The sequence below is a fragment of the Centropristis striata genome, chromosome 5 (assembly GCF_030273125.1).
Source record: "Centropristis striata isolate RG_2023a ecotype Rhode Island chromosome 5, C.striata_1.0, whole genome shotgun sequence".
Taxonomy (NCBI): domain Eukaryota; kingdom Metazoa; phylum Chordata; class Actinopteri; order Perciformes; family Serranidae; genus Centropristis; species Centropristis striata.
Window position 1 is genome coordinate 37,581,585 of NC_081521.1, and position 21,323 is coordinate 37,602,907.

At 39.3% G+C, this 21,323-nt stretch overlaps 1 protein-coding gene across 3 annotated transcripts in view; it reads left to right on the top strand.

Moving 5' to 3' along the window:
* LOC131971303 (synaptotagmin-2-like) overlaps positions 1-20,631 on the top strand; it is a 73,353-nt gene extending 52,722 nt beyond the window's left edge. For 2 of the 3 annotated variants that reach the window (XM_059332676.1, XM_059332677.1), the window contains 8 exons: positions 3,969-4,184; positions 4,533-4,693; positions 9,307-9,444; positions 9,579-9,746; positions 10,973-11,140; positions 12,222-12,339; positions 12,655-12,788; positions 14,174-20,631. In XM_059332676.1, the coding sequence (XP_059188659.1) occupies positions 3,989-4,184; positions 4,533-4,693; positions 9,307-9,444; positions 9,579-9,746; positions 10,973-11,140; positions 12,222-12,339; positions 12,655-12,788; positions 14,174-14,389 (1,299 nt within the window). In that variant the 5' untranslated portion in view covers positions 3,969-3,988 and the 3' untranslated portion in view covers positions 14,390-20,631. The remainder of the gene's footprint in view (positions 1-3,968; positions 4,185-4,532; positions 4,694-9,306; positions 9,445-9,578; positions 9,747-10,972; positions 11,141-12,221; positions 12,340-12,654; positions 12,789-14,173) is intronic. The other variant, XM_059332678.1, reaches the window with a different exon arrangement.
* The last annotated feature ends 692 nt before the right edge of the window (positions 20,632-21,323 follow it).

Below are 21,323 nucleotides of genomic sequence, written 5' to 3' on the forward strand. Positions count from 1 at the left end.
TCTGTTATACTTAAATGATTAAAACAGCAAGATTTGAGCATTTTTGCCTCTGGTTACATAGAGATTTCAGGGCTTGTGACCTACTTAGTGTGACAAACTGGAAATCCTGTGCATTTTTGGCAGCCTCAGTCAGCAGATAATTCCTCACAAAAAAAAAGAATAAAAAAGGTAAAAGACTTCCTTCTTCAAAGAAAAAGCGGTTTATGTAGTTGATTTTTCTGGAGTGAGCACTAAGAGCTTGCCGTGAAGCAAGACTAATGGCTGTCATAAAACAACAGCGTAAGTCTGTGTCCTCTCTGTCCGTCCTCACTGTCGGCCTCAGAGCGGAGGAGATAAAATGCCAGAGCACATATCCATGAATGTTAATTTAATTGGTCTGGCTTGGCCTGATGTGAGGGACAAACGGGATAAAATGCACATAAACCTCAGGTGTAAGTGGATGCTTTTAACATGTCACAATATCTACAATAATGTTTAATAGAGAGTGGAGACAGTGAGGCATCTGATTGCTGTTTTATTAAGCAACACACTCTTTTTCAAATGTGTGATGGTTTAAAGTGAGTCATTTTCTCTATTTTCTCAATCACTCTCAACAGTGTACGAATAATAGGTCAGTTCCCATCTCAGTGTATTATAACAACCGTTGCTTGTAACATCAGCCGACGTAACAGCAGCAAGAGTTATTTTCGAGGCATATATTTTAAGATGTATAAGCTGCTACTGGCCCCTGAATAATATAAGCTTCATCCTTCCCACTGTCAGCTTCAATTTAAATAATTTACATGTGGCAATAAATAGAGGCAGAATCTCTGGCACCCTCTTGGAGAATTGGCACTTGAGAAATAAGGAAATTCCTTTATTTTTTTGTCCGTATCACTGTGACTTTAATAAAATCAACAGCCGAAGTCTCCTCTTGTTGTGCTTGTCATCTTTCTCTGCTTTCTCAATGGAGGTCTCGCCCGATCACTCATCACTCTGTCGGCAGGCTGCTTTCAGCTGCACTTGTCACACTGTGATTTCTGGAACCGATAAGAGCTCTGATTGAACATTTGTTTGGCTTGTGGAAACACAACAGCACAATGGCTTGTAGTTGTTCATTTTGTTTGTTTCTATGGTTAAACACCTCTCCTGGTCAGGCACTGTTGGCTTGAGTACAGCGCAGCGTCCAGACAAAACAAAAAAAAATTGAGAATTGATAGTTATTCCTCATAAATACTGTCGGCAACTGATCTCAAATCATTGTCCACTGAACCTCACAACTCTGTGAAGTATGTGAGGAACACTGCAGAGTGGCAGACTGTGGTGACGACTGCCATAATCCATCATTCTATGAAATACATTTTTGTGCTTCTCCTCAGTGGAAATGGATTGAATGTTACAAAACCAAAGGGTTCAGGCCTTGGCTGAGTCATAAAATAGAACTTTGTCGCAGTTGTTTAGCACCTTCTGTATTGTCATGTATCAAGAGTTGGATGAGCATGTGAAATTCTTACATACATAACACTTTATCATACCATGGACAGTGCATCAAATTACTTTACAAACCATTTTCAGTGTATTAGTCACTTGTTGTGGTCAGTCATAATATTCCTTCCCTTATGAATCATATTGTTTTTAAGAACACTACCTCTGTGTCATACTGCTGCAACATTTATTTATTTTTAAAGATATTTTTTGGTCATTTTGTTGCTTTATTGACAGTAGAGATATTTAGACTGAAAGGGGGAGACAGAGGGGAAGACATGCGGGAAAGGGCTCCAAGCCGGACTCGAATTCGGGCCGCCCGCTTACGAGGACTGGTCCTCTGTGGTATGGGCTCTACCAGGTGTGCCACCGGGAACGCCCCCCATGCTGCAACATTTATGAAGACAATGGGGCCTTTTTGTTACGTTTGAGCATCATGAGGAACATGAACTAGATTTATTTATGTCATATGAAGGTGTAATCTGTCTTTGTGATTGCCTCTCTGTTGACCTTTTGCTACACTATCCTGTAAAATATGTGGACTTAACCCATAAGAACCCAGACCCATTTATCCTTAAAGTAAAATTATGGGGGATATACCACAGACCAAGTGAACCACATAGAACACATTTATGATGTTTTAATTTTAAAATAAATTCTAACCTAATATATGATACATTGGGCGTTTATGGAAGTTATGTTTATGATATTTCTTATTTTAAAATAAATAAACTAGACATCTTTTCTGCTCACAGAAACACAAATTTGCCTTTTTCCTTGCATCTACACAACATTTATCAAAATTGTGACAGGATAGGATAGGATTATGTTTTGTTTATATTTGGTCAAATGTACTTAGATTAGAATTAGAATTGTTAAATGGGTTTAAACTTAGCCTTGTAACAAAAAATAAGCTTTTTGAAATTAGCTACTTTTTCACATTTCTGTTTCCAGTCACACACATAATTTGGAAAAGTCACTTCTTGTCACAGTCACACAGTGACACAGTTTTGTTAAGGGATTTAATGAGTTAAGGCGAAGCATAAAGCTGAATATGGGAGATTCTAGAAGATTGAAAGTGTTTGTTACACGCGTGTCACCATGGGTTCTTATGGGTTAAGGGTGATATGTGCCCAACAGAAGCTTCAATAGATAATGTCACTTTTTGCAAGCCATGACCTTCCATCTGACTTTTGTCTTTGATCTGTTTTTGTCATGGATACATGTAAGCTGATGGACAAAGGGACCTTTTCCAAAAAAACAATTTTTTGGTAATACTGCAATCATTTAACTAACAAGGACTGAATGGCATCTACAGGCTGTGGTTACAGATGTAGCAGCAATATTGATTCATACTACCATGAATCTCACTACTGCATTGCACCGCAAATCAAACTAGAGACAGTCATTCCTCTGGAGGACTCAATTATAAACACAGGTTGACTGTTTACGTTTTTAATAATGTTTTATTATTTTTAATATTTTTAATTAGTTTATGTGTGATGACTTCCTTTTTGTTTAGTTGTAATTTGTTCCCAGGTCTACCTTATAAAACGATCTCTCATCTCAATTAGACCTCCTGATTAAATAGAGCTTAACTAACACCATGACAGATGTTTAAAAAAAACAAATACAAAAAACAACTTCCCTTATTTCACTGACGTTTGCATCAGGGCAATTGGAGGCACATCAGTGATGAATCTCGCAAAACCAGTTTCAGTTCGTTTGTCTGACTGTGTTTGCTCTGTTGGCAGATGTAGAGAAGAAGATTAATGGGCTCAGACGTGGATGTTTTTAAGATATACTCTCTCGATACCATCAGCAGATGGAGGAAATGTAATCTATAATTTGTTTCCCATCCAGAATGACCTGTATGTCATACCAGGGCTCCCAAGTTACTTATGCGACTGGATTTTTTCCCTATGAATACACCCTTATAGGAGTCATTTGGAGTCTAGTGTTTTGCTAAAAGACACCTCTACTTGTAGACAGGGGCCAGCAGGGATCAAACCACCAATCTTATATCAGTAATACCCTTTAACACCCTTTGATCCTCTGCCATTGTTTTTTCAGAAGGCTCAGAGTGAAGTGGCTCTGCTTGATGTTTAATTCAGATGGCAGTCTCAAAACAGCTCTATTAACATGTAGCAAGCCAAACCTTATCCATCCATTTGCTAAACAAACCATGACAGGTGGCATTTTGAAAATGGACCATAAATAATTCCCTGTTTTGATTGTTTCCCGCTGACTTAATGCAATATGACGAGCTTCAGAACTTGTGTGTAAGCACTTTTCCCCCCAGGAATTTCTCAGAAATACACATATTTGCTCAACAAATCTTGTGTGTGATTTTTCTTTTACAAATAGTTCCAAGAAATGGCTGAATCACTCCACTCTTCACTGAGTAACCATTAACGATGCATGTGAATTTTGACAAACAAGTGCAACAAAATGGTTTGATACTCGGGCTCTCTTAATGACACTGTTTTCATGCTGTGTTTCAGGGACTGTGTGTGCAGCCTAAATGACGAAGTGGAACTTGTTCAAGCATCAGACAACGCCCATGGTCGCTGCTAACCCAACGGGGGCCAGTGCCTTGACTGAGACTCCAGCCCCTGTCGCATTAGTCTCTGCTGACAACTCCACCGAGCCGGTCAACAAGAACGATGCCTTTGACGAGATCAAAAACAAGTTCCTAAATGAAATCGACAAGATCCCACGTGAGTGCCGAACAAAAACCCAAACCTGTCCTGATCAACCAACTTGTATTGATGTGACTCTAAGCAATGATTTTTGGAATTAGATTTTCAATTTAGCTGCAGGCATTGGCAGCCTCATAATGTCTTTATTCAGTATTGATCACTGGCTGCCCTTCCTAATGGCAGAGAAATCTAATTTTCACCCAATCTAATTGCTAACCTAGCACCTCTTACTAAATATATTTGGCCCAGGACATGACATGGAGTAGGCTAAATGATTGGTTGGTCAAATGTCAAAGTATTTGCTTCTTTCTTCTCTTTCTCGGTGTGGATGTGCCATCTATACATCGGTCTGTATATTCCCCTCAGTGCCGTCCTGGGCCATCATTGCCATTGCCGTGGTCGCTGCTTTACTCATTCTAACATGCTGCTTCTGCATCATCAAGAAATGCTGTTGCAAGAAGAAGAAGAACAAGAAGGGCAAGAAGGGGAAGGGTGACATGGGAATGAAGAACCTGAAAGGGGGAGAGGTATGTTCTTCCGCGGGAGGTCGCAACACGGAAGAGGGGATTTACACCTACACTGTATACGAAGCAAAGCAAACCACAGCCGACCTGTTTATGAGTCTGTTATGTAACAGCTGTGGGACTTAAAGTGTAGCTTTGTACCGGAATAGAGAGAAAACATGCATGCAGTGACAAGTTTGACTCAGCTAATTATATAACAAACAGTAGGTCCGGTGTTACACATTTTATTCTGGTAGCCAGTTTTGAAATGTATTAGATTACATATCACTTATACAGGCTGTTTAACTCTTTGATTGCTTTCTAACCCAGTCAGTGTGTTCTCCGCAGGTGTTAATTACATTCTTTATCCACCATGATTATTTTTCATTTTTCTCTTTCTTTCTTTTTTTTGTTATTTAATGTATTTGTCATTAATGTTATTGTTGTTCTTTCTTTCACTTGTGCTTTGGGATTTGAGTGGAAAATGACAGGACACTTATCTATTCAGCCCAACCATTGTTTTCCCAATCATTAAGGGGTAATTATGAAAATTGGTATTTAGCACAATCCCGTTGTATTTGGGACTATAATTATTATTTTTTCACATACATGATTGATGATTTGACAAAGTACAATAAGAATATATCTTAAAGTGGAGTTATTTTTAAAAGCCGACGGCTCTGCTGCACAAGATATGATTGTGCTAATGAGGAGGCTTCTCTATCTGTCATTTTCCTCGCTCCCTACAGTGTAGCTGACTACATTTGCTGTGATTACACTTCTTTGGTGTCTGCTGTGAGTTCAATCTCTTCCTTTGTCTCTGCTCTCCTCCTTCCTGCTTTGTGTCTTATGTGTGCTCCGTGTATCTTGACTGTGGTGGACTTCTCTGCCTACGGTAGGTCTGATAGCACGCGGCGCCCCTCTCTGGCCGCTCTGAGTAAGCGCAGACCAGGGCAGGGGGGGAGCGGTGGTGGGGGTGGGCTGGGCTTGGAGGGGTTGGATTGCAGTGATGATGACAATGAGTGCTATGGCTTCCTTAGTTTTTGCAAGCTTAGGTGCTGCGGGTGCTTGAGGAATCTATGGGAGCGATTAAGCTGCTTCGCAAAATCCACTGAACTGATATGCCGCACCAACTGCTATGTCTTGATTATCCAGAGATTGCAATTTTTTGGCAAAAAACAACCGAGCAAAGACGTGTTTAAGTGGTTTGAAATGAACATGAAACTCATCCTATGGTTGAGCCTTTGAATGACGAGTGCACTCAGCAACTCACTAGAGATCACTAACATGCATGTGCAAGGGCTAAGCTGGATATTTGTCAAATAATAAGCTGGAACTTTACCTAACTGAGAGCTTTGAGCATGTTTCCACCACGATTGTGCAACACATCCAAAAACTGACACATTATAAAAACAATTTCTTCCAGAGATATATTGACGTGGGTCTGAAATTCACACGCTGCGCCCCACATGTGCAAACACGCTCCGAGTTCAACGGCAGATAAAGCTGTTTGTATCTCTTGACAAAGACCAGCATATGCCCTTGCAGTAGGTACCATTGAATGGCCACAACTTGACTTGAGAGTAACTTTCCTGGATGACCCATGCTGCTGACATACTAGGTGACAGTCATTGACCCCCCTCTCTCTCCCTGAAGCACTCGGGTATCACTGAGGAGAAATGGTGGGCCAGAATGTTTGCCCACGATTGACTCGGCCTGATTTCTCTCAATCCAAAGTTAAAACTACAATCAATATTTCTAAAGGAAACTTGAGCATTGAGCTTGCAATTCACCCCACTGAGTTGACCAAAGGGCATACATTCAGACAAACCATGTCTTTATCTTTGAACTCCTACTGGAAGTTTGAGAACAACTGGAAATTCTCAATATAGCATGATCCCTCCATGGATGTTTACATCTCACTCGGAACACATGTATGGAAATTTTTGGGCTTGACAAAAATTTGTCGCAGAGGTTTAAAAGAAAAAAAGACATCAAAGCATAACTTTTATCTGTCGTCAGAAATTATGATTCATTTGACATTTGCCATCAGAAAGAAACTTGGATACATTGTGCATTGTGTGGCCTGGCATGCTTGAATGAAAAGCATTTACCACAATAAAATTAGAGAATGCCACATAAAAGGATATTGTGTGAGAATATGTGTGTGTGTGTGTGAGAGAGGAAGTGATTATATTTAAGCATGCATGAGAGCCTGCATGTAAGCAAACGTGCGTGTGTGTGTGTGTGTATATGTGGGCGAACAGTACAGTATGGTGTGTCGTGGGTGTGATAGTGTGTGTATTATCTGTGTGTGTGCCCTGTTCCTCTTCCAGCTCATCAGTGAGTAGCTGGACCCTCCAGTCTTACGAAGACATCAGTGTTTTTTCAAGAAGACAGCCATAGGAAAGTAGGCCATACTGAGATATTATCCAGCTTCATACAGTATCGGAAATGAAAGTTTACTTTAATATTCATATCAGAGAAAATGGCTTTAACTCGATTAGTCACGACCGCCTCTAAACAGATGAAAGACTGAAGAGTCACTGGGTGTGATGTAAGGCAAGATTTATTTATCTTCTTCATCGTTTATCTCAGGAGCACTTAAGTGTCAGTAAACTGCTGATTTTTGTTCTTGCACATGATCAAGAGTCATATTAATTCATATTAGAATATCAGATGGAAAAATCTGGACTCTGGAATAAATTGTGTAATATATCAGCAATTCAGTTGGCTTCAATAATCAGGCCAGAGTACAATAAAGCAGCAAAATCCTATCAGCAACACAAGTGTAAACACATTAATGAGACTTTGGGATGTCAGGAGGAGATAAACTGCAAACAGTTATATTGTCTGGCTTGAAATAAACCTGTTTGTCAAACAGCTTACACTATCAATTAGAAGATATTCGCTTGCAGTTTTTCGCAAGTTTGAGAGCTTTTCAAGAAAAGTGTCAGGAATCACTGCGTCAGGGGTTTGATCAAATCACATCTATTCCTCATAGCGCTGTCCTTCAGTTCCTCTCAGGAAGGACACTTGGCTTCTTATGACAGCTTGTGTTTGAAATGCTGAACACAGGGTGGACAATATAACAAGAACGCCTTGCACTGTAGTGCAATGCAGTGCAATAGCTCTGCAACAAATACTACTTTAAAGTGTTCACTTTTAGGTCAAAAAGACTGAACTTTGTGATATATATATATATATATATATATATATATATAGATTTTGTTTTTTAGAAAATATCCCATAATGTCCTTAACCCATAAGAACCCAGACCCAGTTATCCTTAAAGGAAAGTTATGGGGGATATACCATCATTTCTGATGTGTTTTCAAAAACACTATCCCTAAATGTCAAAGATCTGTGATGTGACATAAACATTACATTGGGCGCTTATAGTGCTTGTGTTTATAATATTTATGTTTATAATATTTCGTATTTTAAAATTTTAAAAAACTAGACACAAATTTGCCCTTTTCTCTGCATCTCCACAACATCTATCAAAATTGTGACATTATTAGTTCTGTTTAACAACAAATTATTTTATAGATTTGTTTTTAAGTAGCATAATAATAATAAATCGATAATAAATAAATACAAATAACCATGTGTCTTTTTGTTTATCAAAATTGTGACTTTAATTTGTTCAGGAAATATGGTCAAAACGAGTTAAATTGCAATACAGGACACCCTATTAACGGATTAGAATCGTTAAATGGGTTTAAACTTAGCCTAGTCACAAAAAATAGAAGATTTAACGTGTTTGTTACACGGGTGTCACCATGGGTTCTTATGGGTTAAGTCGGTTTACTTGTAACTTTAGCTCATCTTTGCTGATGCAGCTTTCTTCTGTGTGGGAAATGCCATCACGATTTTCTAGACTTTTTTTAACAAGTTAATATGGCTCATTTGGGATGAGTCATATTTGGGATTTGTGCCCGTGTAGCTGCCTGTGTAACCGTGATACAGTCCCTTCAAAGCCCCATTTCATGTCAAGTTCCCATTATTTTGTCCAAACCCTATAATACCACAATTGCAGGGCAGCTACACAATTGAGTCACATTCACTTGAAAAGGTTTGACAATCAGTGTTCGTTTGAGTATAAAAGAGAACTTCCAGGGTTTTTTTGCATGGCTGTTGTGCTTCATTGTAGTATATTGTAAGGTGTTCCTACTGTTTTTCTGTCCACCCCGTGTATATTGACTGTTTTTATTCTGTTTTTTCTCTCTTTTTCTCACTCTTTCTCTCTCTATCCTTCTCAACTCTTTGCACAGTAACACAGAGTTCTATTGAAATAGCATTTCTACCACATTGTGTAGTGAAAGAGAAATTCCCAACATCTGATTTTAGCAGATTTTACCGTACCTGTAATGCTCATGAATACAAAAAGGAAACAGCAAATGGTGTCACCCAAGAAATTGTGAAATCAAGTCAGGTTGCAACCGTGGTCATCGATGAACAGATTGCACTAGTAACACCGGGGTGAGCGGGGGTAAGTGGCAGGTAGGTGCTGTGGCTAACCCGACTGCTGATGCCCGAGGTTTAGTGTTCAGCACAGCCGCCACCTCAAAAACGCCCTCTCACTCTTCTTCTTCTGCCACCTGTCCCCCACCCTACCCCTTCTGTCTGTGCAGAAACAACAGGATGATGATGATGAAGAAGATGATGTTGAACCTGGACTGACTGGAGATGAGAAAGAAGAAGAAGTGAAGGAGAAGGAAAAGCTCGGGAAGCTGCAGTACTCCATTGATTATGATTTCCAGGAGAACAAGGCAAGAACTTGAGTAGTCAATTTACATTTTCTTGTCCAAATAAAGAGCTTTTGGCCTGTGTTTTAACGTTTTCAAAAAAATAAAAACAATACAATGCTCACTAACTTTTAATCACATACTTCCTACCTCTCCAGCTGACCGTAGGAATCCTGCAAGCAGCTGATTTGCTCTCCATGGACAGCGGTGGCACCTCTGACCCCTACGTCAAAGTCTTCGTCCTCCCAGACAAGAAGAAGAAGTACGACACAAAGGTTCACAAGAAAACGCTCAATCCTGTCTTCAATGAGACTTTTACCTTCAAGGTAAGCTGAAACACCTTGCGGTCACAGTTATCACTTATTAACACAACATGTACGGGTAACTGTTTGATTCGCAGGCTGCTCCTGTTAAAGGTGAACTGCTCCACAATGCTTAAAAGCTACTTTGGATCGGATTTCTTATTCTCAAACACCTCTGGCCAGCAGTGATAAAAGAAAAAGCAGCAGACATATTGAAGGTGTCTGACAAGGAGAATGTGGTAGAGAATCAAATTAAAGGAGAGGGCCACCTCTGGTGCACCTTGCCTGCTGACACAGCTCTATGAAAAAACAATTCCAACACCTTTTCCTTTTCAAAGTCAGACTAGTTCTGCTGAAGCTGCATGTTATTAAGTCAAGCCATTTTGAGCTCCAGGCCAGAGTCACAATCCATAATGCTGTATAGTTCTGATCTGGCTTGGGCTCTAAGGGCCCTATCTCACACCCAGCACAAAGCAGCATACAGCGCAGCCCAACTGCCGTTGCTAGTTTCAGACTTAAGCTGTAGTCGTTTTCACGCCCAGCACCCACGTTGTGTAAGTAGAAAATGTATTTGTGCCCATCTGTGCGCCCACGGGCATGTTGGCCTTAAAAATGAAATATGGATTAGGTGCATTGTTGATGTATTGCTATCTTGAGGCAGCAGAAAGCGACTGCACCATTGACCAACAAAAACCTAGTCTAAAGTCAATGGCGCAGTATTTTCCAGCTATTTAAAGGGTGCATAGGGGTCACAACGTGCGTACACTCTGCTGGTCACACAGGGACACGCAGCAGCACTGCTCCTCCTCAGTTAAATAGGTTCTAGTGCTTTTGCTGATATGCACTCAAATGAAGTCGTTGATGGGACGGCAGAGGATCTGCTTGCTTCTCCAATTTACCAAATCCACCATTTAAATAGCAATGTGCAAGGTGCAGGTGCAGGTGCATCTGGATTTTAAGGAGAATGGGAGATGGCACTCTGATTAGTTTAATTTAAGTGACACCAAAAAAACACCTATAATTAGTTTAGAAACTAATTACAACCCTTTGCCCCTTGTTTGATTTTATACCCAGAATATGCACCTTTTATCTAGCAGAAGCAGAACCGGACACGCCCTAAATGCACTTGTAAAAGGCACTTTACATTATGTGCTGTAGATCGTTTAAATAGGGCCTGTAGTGTGCCATTTGTCAATAACCTCTTGGAAAGTGATACGAATGAGTAAAATGGGATTACTTTCTGTCTCCAGATTCCATTCCAAGAGATGGGAGGCAAGACTCTGGTGATGTCAGTCTATGACTTTGATCGCTTCTCTAAACATGATGTCATCGGAGAGATTAAAATACCCATGAACACCCTAGACCTGGCAAAGCCAATTGAAGAGTGGAGAGACCTGGACAGTGCAGATCAAGAAGAGGTAAGAGTCATGCAGTTCTGTGTTGTTGTTGGTTTTTTTTTTACAATGCTGCTTTTTATGTCTGTTCCTTCCGCTGATGTATGTTGTAGTGATGCATGTTTTACTGGATTTTTTAGGCCAATACCAATACAGATAGTAAAGATCCCTTAAAGAAGCTATAATTTATATTTACAACTAATAGTATAGTACTAGTAATATTGAGCCTACAGAGAAATATCACCTGAATCTGCAGCTTCTCTCAGCTTTATGGATTAAACGTGTTTTTGCTCTTTTGGTTCTTCCCGCTCAACACCAAACAAGAAACAGTTAGTGACTGCTGGTGAACTTAGTGGACTATTTAGCAGCTAGATTGATGGAGACCAGAACAGAGCCAAAAGAGCATAAATATTTGACTTACATTCACCAGGTGGACAGAAATAGGACTCCTGTAACAAACTGATATCAGTCGCTATTGTCTGACAGAAGTCTTCGAACTCTCCTTTTAACTGTTAACAAACTGATATCAGTCATAATGCAACCTGTAAAAGAGGTTTTAAACATACTGAAATACATTTTTCCAAACAGAGCAACTAATGTTTTACTCAACTAATGACATAATACAAAAATAATCATGGGTACAAGGTGGCAACTTTGTCTGTTTACCACTGAGTCACACAGGTCTGAAGGACACTCTTTTTGTTTTTCTCAGCAACTGCAGTCTCAGCCTCCGCAGCCAAGCGGCCTGTAATGTGTCATTTTTACAATTATGCTGCACCAGAATATGAAAAGCAGGTTTTAATCAATGAAACCTCCCCTGAGCATCTTTAAGATGAAATAATCAGTCTACAATTGCTTGCGGTCTCGGATGTTTTATTAACTTTGAAAAGGCCAATGAGATGTACTTAAGAATACTGGTAATTCCTGCTGCTAAGGCAGAAGTAATGGCAGCAGGAATTATTTGTATTGAGGCTGTAGATTTAAATTGTGGCTCCAAAGGGACAGTTTCTGTATTTGTTTAGTGTACTACTGTACATGAGAGAGAAGAAATAAATTCTGCGTCAGACCTCCTCTAACTTTCTCTCCCCATCCCTCCTCATCACAGCCGGAGAAGCTGGGTGACATTTGCATCTCTCTGCGTTATGTCCCCACCGCTGGCAAACTTACCATCTGTATTCTGGAGGCCAAGAACCTGAAGAAAATGGACGTGGGTGGACTGTCAGGTATATTCCATTTTATTATGAAACTATTGTACTTGACACTAGGTCATCGTTCACAATTTGACAGTTATACATCAGTTAAATGTGAAATTTGGATGCTTGCAGTGGGACTGCAGTGTATACAGGAACGTGCCTGTGAGCACAGCCATTAGGTCGGTGCTGCTCTGCTCACGTGCTGACGCTGCAGTGCTCACCATGCACCAGATCTCGCTCCCCCTGGCTTCAGCATTGGCCCCATCTGTTGGTGCATTACAGCACTGCAACCCAAACATGCATGTGCAAGGCTTCATCACGACTTCGCCCTCTTTTTGTTCCCAGATCCCTATGTGAAAATTAACCTGCTGCAGAACGGAAAGAGGCTGAAGAAGAAGAAGACGACAGTGAAGAAGAACACTTTGAATCCGTACTACAATGAGTCCTTCAGCTTTGAGATTCCTCTTGAACAGATGCAGGTAAGGACGTGGACTCGCTTGGATAAATCATTTAGGCTCCGTCAGACTTTTACAGGAATACATGTGCTGCTCTGAAGGGAGTCACGATGTTCAGAAGCACACAGATAATCCCTTTACACTGCTGTCTGGTTCCCAATTTTTATTCTACTTTATGTGAACATGACTGACAACATTTAGACCACAGATGGGCTCTTTTAGATAAAGCTGAGGACGGGAACACGCCCGCATATGTGAATAATTCTGTTGAATTGTCATTTCATTATACTTTAATTAAAAAACTTGCCAAGTAAATTTGAGAAACCATGAGCAATAAAATGCTCGGTTAAATATATTCTTGAGCTTTGCTGCTACTGTCTAATCACTTTTAATAACTGGTATTTCGGTGGCTGATGTTTACAAACTTTCGATAGATATTGCTGTATGACTAACATTATTGACTGCTGACACTCTGCTCTATTTGTGTTATTGTCACCATATTTGACTCTTTAAAGAAAGTTTGACCTTTTGGGAAAAATTCTTATTCAATTTCTTGAGAGTCAGATCAGCAGATCAATACCACTGTCATGTCTTCCTAATGGCCAGCAGGGGGCGACTCCACTGGCTGCAAAAATAAGTCAAATAGTACAGAAGTCTATGGGAAAATGACCAGTCCTCTCTCTTGATTTATTACCTCAGTAAATATGGCCTCAATCACTAGTTTTCAAGTCCCCTTTCGCAGTGTGTTTACAGTTCATCAAATTGAAAGCTTCAATTGGTAACTTTTATATACATTTTTTGTCATATATGATGAAACTGTATCTTGAAAGTAATACCTGGGACGGATCATCGGTGAAAAAAAGCAAATATGAATCAATAGTCTGTTCACTGCATTGCCTATTTCTCTCCTCAAATGTTTTTAGAAATATATGTTATTGCAATTTTGTACTGTAGCTGTAAAATGAGAAAGTTTGGTCCCAGCTGCACCACATTTTTATATTCCACAAAGATGGTGGCAACCCAACTAGAGAAGCCCCTGTGATGACACCAGCCTCCATAATGGGGTCACTGCACACCCAAACCATCAGCTGCAATACTTGCCTCTTTAACCCATTGAAGCCTGGAAAGCGGATACGTCGTTTTGTAGTATTTGTATAAGCTCTCAAATACTTTTGGAATTTCATTTCTACCTGCTACAGAGGCTGAAAAATCTATTATTTAGTAGGAGCGTTGACACTTCTGTTGAATTTCCAGAAAAACTTCAGGTTTTAGGGGCTTATTTTAAAATCGCCCAGAGGTTATACAGTCGTTTTAGGCGTCAATGAGTTAAAAGTATTTGAGTAAAAACCCTCCATATCCGTGTAATCATTGTGGCATTCTGAACCTTGTTGTAATGCTCTCTCTCACAGAAAATCGTAGCTGTGATCACAGTGCTGGATTATGACAAGATTGGCAAGAACGACGCCATTGGGAAGATCTTGGTGGGAAGCAAGTCCACGGGGGCCGGGCTGAAACACTGGTCCGACATGCTGGCCAACCCCCGTCGCCCCATCGCCCAGTGGCATCCACTGCAGCCAGAGGAGGAGGTGGATGCTGCCCTCGCAGCCCTGAATGCCAAGAAGTAAACCCCCCCACCACCCCCGAACACATCGTTCCAACCTCCACCTTACCTCCCCATGCATTTCCCATCATCTCCCCAGGTCCCACATATCAGTGTATATTCCAGAAGAACACCCCAACTGTACATCTGCTCCCTCCAACCTCCACCCCCCTCCTTCTCTTCTCCTGCCGCCACCTTTCAAAAGATCCATGCATTCAACATGATGGGAAATATAGTTTAAAAAAAAGCATCATGTTATATGAAATCATGTCATTGAAAAAAGAAGACAAGTTACAGGATGGACAGATACTCCGTTGATTTCCTTTAGATCTATTTTTGTATTGGGGTTGTGGTTCCATTAATAAGAATACAGAGTAGACTATGAAGAACAGTACGAGTGCTATATTAAGGGAATCTGGTGATAGAGGGGATAAAACATACATTCACTCATATTGTACTTCTCACCCCCTTCCCTTTAGTGACACAGTTTGCTTAGAATAGTGCTTAATAATAAAATGCTTTATACTGCCATATGATAGAGAAATAACACAAGCAGGTCCATTCCTTAGGTGTTTTGTGCACCATGTTCCACACCTGCCAGTTATCATACTAGATGATTCTGTTAGTTTGAAGTACATTCCTAGAGTCGGGTAGCAAGTAGGGATAGGCACATATCCAGTTACCCACAAACACACTGCCTTTTTTGATTAGTTAACCTTCCACCCATCGTCTCAGGAAAACTGAGAGGAAACTGAAACTCCATGCCTTTTTTTCTAAACGGGTTCTTATTATTCAAATACTCCACTTGATGAGAATGAAATGGATTCAAAAGCTTGATCGCTTGTTTTTTTTCGGTGACGTAAGGCTCACGACTAGTGTTAGATTATCCATGAAATGGTATGTTAGGGAACAGGGAGTGGTGGGTTTTAAAGTGAAAAAAAAAGGGTATTTGTGTATTTTTTGACTGTGCAAAAAGGCTATGTCTGTCATTTGAATAACAAAAAAGCAAGGTAATATCAGAGCGGGTACAACAGAGACTGATTCCAACCACCAATGACATGATATTTACAAGGTGTCGATTACTGCCTGCAGTCTACCACCTCCCCTCCCAACGCCTCTGATTCTGTATCTCACTTGTTCAGTGCTACTGCCATTAGTCATGGACTTGACACAAGGGTTTTACTTCAAAGGAATCCCTATAACCGTCTTACAGTCATAAAGGAGACAAGCCTTCAAAGTAACAAAATAAGCAATTTTCAACTACCAGGGACGCCTTCCAGTTAGCGGTGTTGTTCTCTTCATTTCTTTATTTTTTCTATTTCTTTTACCTTTTTATTTCTCCAGTCGTATTTATTTTATTTACCTTTTATTCCTCAAGCACTTTAAATCCAAATGTTACGTTTAAGTACCCTCAGAAATCAGAGCTTTAATTATTTATGTTATTAACAACTGCTGATTTTAAGAAGAAAAAAAAGAAGAGCAAAGGTTATGTAAGCAGTTTTTTTTCCTTGTTGCTTTGTTTCGGCTCAGCTTTTTGTGTATGATTGTTTGGATATTACGTTTCTCACTTGATTGCAAGGATACGGTCTGGAAGAAGGCACTGATCCGTGTGTATTTTATACACAGCTTACCAAACTGTTGAATTTAATTGCACTACTGGGTATTATTCTGTTCTGTGGTAATTTGACACTGTTCTTTGATCTGTGTAGTTTTTTTTAATGGTAAAATGTTGTGAGATTGAAGTTTTCCGTGGCACATGTGGCATGCCAGACAGGTCTCCTCGTATAAATGGACTCCTCTGACAAAGAAAAGAGACGCGTTATAATCTGACGCTGCTCCCTGGCTCCTTCACAGAATGTAATTGGTTCAGTGTAATTGGAAATGAATATTCTGCTGAAGAGGATGAACTTTGTCTTGTGACAAAATCCAAAATGTTGTTTGAACAAAAGTCATCAGCCCTGAATAAATTGGTGAATGCGTAATTGTTAATTAAAATCCTGATATGTGTCAGGTGCTTGAGCCCACCTGCTTGCAGGTCTAGTTATTCATTGAAATGAGTTCCGCCTGTGGCCACCAACAGCGAAAACTATCCTCTGACTGTGTGCAAGAAAATGCAAAGTCAACGAATATCAAATGTAGACAGTACCACAACTGTTTTTGGAGTTTAATGAATGTTGGCTCTTGTATCTTTGTCCGTTGGAAATTGTAATCTTTATTTATTTATTTTTTATGACCAACACAGACCATTCAGATTTCAGTTTGTCATCTCACATGATATTTTTCCTCTGTTAACGAAGCAGCACTAAAGAAAAGGCAACATGGAAGCAATCAAGCAACCCATTGGTGTGTAGTTTTGCCTATATACATAGTTCATACACGTTGATACTGCATGTTTATACAAAATACTGTACATAGGAGCATGTTTTAGAGACGAAGCAAAAATATCTCGTGTACGTAAATGGGTGTCATTTGTCATTTTAATAACACAAACGAAGGGAAAAAAAGATGCACTGTATATTTTCTAAATGAAACAAATGTGTATTTATTTTCCATGAGGGTCATTGGAGAGAATGTCATACAACTATTAGAGTACTATTACTAATAAGAACCTTTCCACGCCTGAAATTCTTAAGCAAGTGTGTCGTCCAGTACTGTGTGTGAGTTCATGTAGGATGAAAATGTAGCCGCATGCTTGCTATATAATTCCTTGTGATCAAATTTTTTTATTTGATACCATTTATCTGCCATACATTTTGTTTCAGCACTTATCTGAAGGCCAATGTTTGACTTATTTCTGGATTTAACTGCTATTGCTTTTTCTTTTTTTATTTCAAGAAAACAAAATATGTTTCAATTTTTTAATGTTTGGGATGGGGGGGGGGGTCTCCAAGTCTATAAGATGACTATTTTCTAATAACAGATCTGGCAGGGTGTTACTCTGAATTCGAGGAATAATTCTGTGATCTGTAGGTGGATTGTAGGAGTTGTTATTTGTGCCAGTAGTGAAGTCTGTTGGATCATATCTTTGTATGAAATGCATTTCCAACGGCCAAAAAAGATGAATAATCCCATTCCTGTAAAAACAAAACGACTTGGAATCCCTTCTTCTCTCTTTCTTTACTTGGAAGTTTTTATTTTTCACTTCTGAAGTATTTAAATGACCTGAAACCCTTCACGGCTGTGTCTCTTTTACTGTGTTTATTATACAATATGTGTACGTGTATACAAGATAAATGAATAAGATAAAACTAAAGCCATAAAACTCAAGCACTAACTCTTTAGAGCTCAGCTGAGTAGCTAGAGTTTATTTATGAAGAAAAAAAATCTGACATGTCTTCATTTTCCTTGGCCAGTGTTTCTCTTTTACATTCCGTTCTGAGGTCTTTGTTCATCAAGAGGGCAAAATCCACTTTTCTGTATATGTGAGCTTTGAGAACAGTTGTGAGTTTAGTAGAGTGAGTGTGTCTTTTCTACTTTCAGAGCTGTTGATGTCCTTGTTTCATAGAGGTAGCTGATTTTACAGTATTGTGATTAGTAACGTATCTGCCTTGTTTTGATAGCATAAATAATAGATATAATATCACAATAGGTTCTCAATAATACTGCTAAAACTATATATATATATATTGAGAGAGAGAGAGACATATATAAATGAGAGTGTGTTCTTTTCTTGGGCTGAGTGCAATTTATGAACCAAACTGGGTCACTCTTCAAGTTTCTCTTCTTCCGGTTTCGCAGCAGAATGTGCGAGTGACCACATGTACAATCAATCACACACTGCTGGTAGTTTTTGTTGGTTCGTTTTTAGCAACAAAACAATAAGAAAACCAACGATATATTAAAGCAAAAAGAGAGAAACTTAAAATAGTGGCACCCAAGTTTTAGGCCTGAATCCTCCCATAGAACTATGCATAAAGTTATGATTTTCACAAACACGTGGCAGAAATTATATGAAAATATAGAAATGTGTATTATCAGTTCTAAAGTCTGAGAAATACGGTTCGAGAAATTTGCCTTCTTGCAGAGAAGTAAAAAAGGTCGATACCACTCTCATATCTGGTGCTAATTATGAAGCTGGAGCCAGGAGTTAGCTTAGATTAGCTTAGCATAAAGAGTTGCAACAAGGGGAAGCTAAGCTAACTGTCTCCTGGCTCCAGCTTCACACTTGAAGGACAGATAAGAGCAGAGTTGGGATAGTTAAAGTACTTTAAAATGGGTCTTATATTTCCTGCTATTGTCATGTGGCAGGTGCACTGTGCACACATACTACTTTTTGCACTTTTTAAAATCTGTTTATGCAAAAGAAAATCTGAATTTTAAAGCAAATTAAACTAAAAACTGGCCCATGGCCATGCCCTATCTCACAGTGTTAACAAAAGCCAAAAATAATTAGTATAATTTGTGTATCCTTCACCTGATTTGGCTCCACACATAAATTTAAAGTCTTCAGCCCATGCTAAACTTTCACAGGGTTTCATGAAAATCAGGCCGGTAGTTCTTCTGTAATCCTGCTGAATAACCAACAAACAAACTGAAAGTAATCTAGTTTTAAAGAACTGAACTGAGCTGTATTCAGGACACAACAATTTAAACTCTTATCCAACCCTGGATAAGAGTGGTATCCATCTTTTCTTCTTACTCTTGCGAGAGAATGCGATTATGCCTGTTTCCCAAAATGTTGAACTATACCTTTAAGTCGCCGAATTCTCTCTGAGATAAACCTTAAACTGCCATCTATCAATCTATCCTGGCAACAATCTTCAATGTGCCGTGCAACACCGCACATTGTCTAATGCAATATTCTGTCCCATTATTGTTCCTGACTGTGACCAAATGATGCACTGAGAACAATTCAAATACAAGATCTCAGTGTGTTTCACAAAATACTGCCAGTACCTGATCACAGTTGCCTGCATTCGTCAACACTGTTTGAATCTACAAAGCCAAAATAACAATTCACGCAGAGGCAAACAGAACACATCGACGATGAGGCAAATGTGATTCCAGGTCGATTTATAGCACATTTAGGAGATTTATTTCCTTTAACTGCTCGGGTCACCGCCGTCACGTGACATCTAAGTTCTATGGGGGACAGAGAATGAGAGCTGTGTGTGCTTGTGTACGTGGGATAAATAGATGAAGACTAGGCCCTTTCGCAGACATGGTGCAAAAACACAGCACTAAAATATATAAATACATTAAAGAGTACAGGTCTGCATGCATGGGACACATTACTCATTCCTAAATGTACATCTTTGTGTGTATGACCGTAATACTCAAACAATCTTAAGTTCTATTTTAAAAATGGGGGTTATTTTGTTCTGTTAGATGTTCAATACCTTATGCACAACTGCATCTGAAACTGTGAGCTGTTTCAGCTATGCAGAGACAGTTTTAGAGCACTGTTCACACAACTTTTTTTTTTTTTTTCAACAAACGCTGGGATTTAAAAAGGGAAACCATCCAAAGTTCAGTAGATCATTTCCCACCCTGTCAAACATGTGTTGAGAAGCCTCTCAGCGGGCAAAGACACCACTTTGAAACATGTTGTCTTGTCTCCTCTATTACTCGCTGTATTTCTTCTTTGTATTCTTGTGCATATGTGTAATCACTCCTCCACTCTGTCTTTATTTGTTTTTCGTGATGTATACTTCTGATGTAGAATGTAGGACTGTATTTGAATCAATGCCAGAGTCACATTTGCTTTCCGTTTGTGTCTTTGTCCTGTTTACGTGTAACCAGCTTTGTACCATCAGTATCATTATGCTGAATAGGAAGCAGGCTCGTTGATTTCTCCACTGAATCTGCTTTTGCTGAGCGTAAAGAATGCCGGACTTCATGTTTACAACATGGACATACCGTATACTGCCAAACATGCAGGACCGTACCAAACTCCCCTCTTGAGCGCTTAGTCCTCCACCTCTCATCCCTGATGCAAGACTCTTTTCTTTTTTCACCTCTTTCTCTTCTTCATCATCTTTTAAAGCGTCGGAGGACAGTCAGGTTGTGTCCTCTAGCTGTGTTTCTTCGTGTCTAGTGTCGTGGTGCGCGTGTTCATGTCAGTACTTGTGCCTACTGTGGATCGCATGCTTTAGCCCTTGACTGGACACAAACGTTGCTCACAAACTCCTCTTGACCCTTATGTGGACAAACGTTGGGGATCCTTATAAAGTTATCAAGGGAACCAAATAACTTATTACAAATTTATCATATGTGTTACCAGTTCTGTAAAAAAACAAATAGGAAATAAAGGCCTTTTAATTACCATGACTTGTTTGTGTTTAATATGCAAAGTGCTCAGCTCAGCTGGCACCTAATATTTTTCTCTGCCTCTGATGCATAAGATATTAACGTCACACTGAGAAACACTTCCATTCCTTTACAGTTTATTAAGCAAAGTGAGTAAGCCCATGTGTGTATATTAAGCTATCATCAGCACATTATAAACATTTTCATACTGCATAGTTCAATACATCTACAGCATGTGTATAAATAGCTGTATTTGTAGTTTTGTGACCAAAGACAACACTGGTGTTACAGCATGTTGCACTGCTTTGACTCCAAAACCATCATATGGCTGAAGGAGCACATCAAACACTTGGTCAACTCATCCATTAAAGTGAAGAAAAGACAGATACCAAAATCATTTCTGTCTCCCAGACACCATGCAGTACTCAGATTTTCTACTTAACCCTCCTCGTTTGTTGCGGGTCAAACTGACCCATTTCAAAGTTAGTTTTTTTTTTTAATTGTTAAAAGTATTTTTTCATAAAGAGAAAAAAAATTGAAGAATTAAAATGTCATGTAAAACCATTGTCTTTTAAATGTAGGTCTTTTCAATATACATTAAAAAGTTTTAACACACATTTTTTAGTGAAAAAAGAGTGAATATCCTTATTGGACCATGATCTTTGAGAGGTAAAGAACAGCATTGTTCTAAATATTGATTGAAATGATTA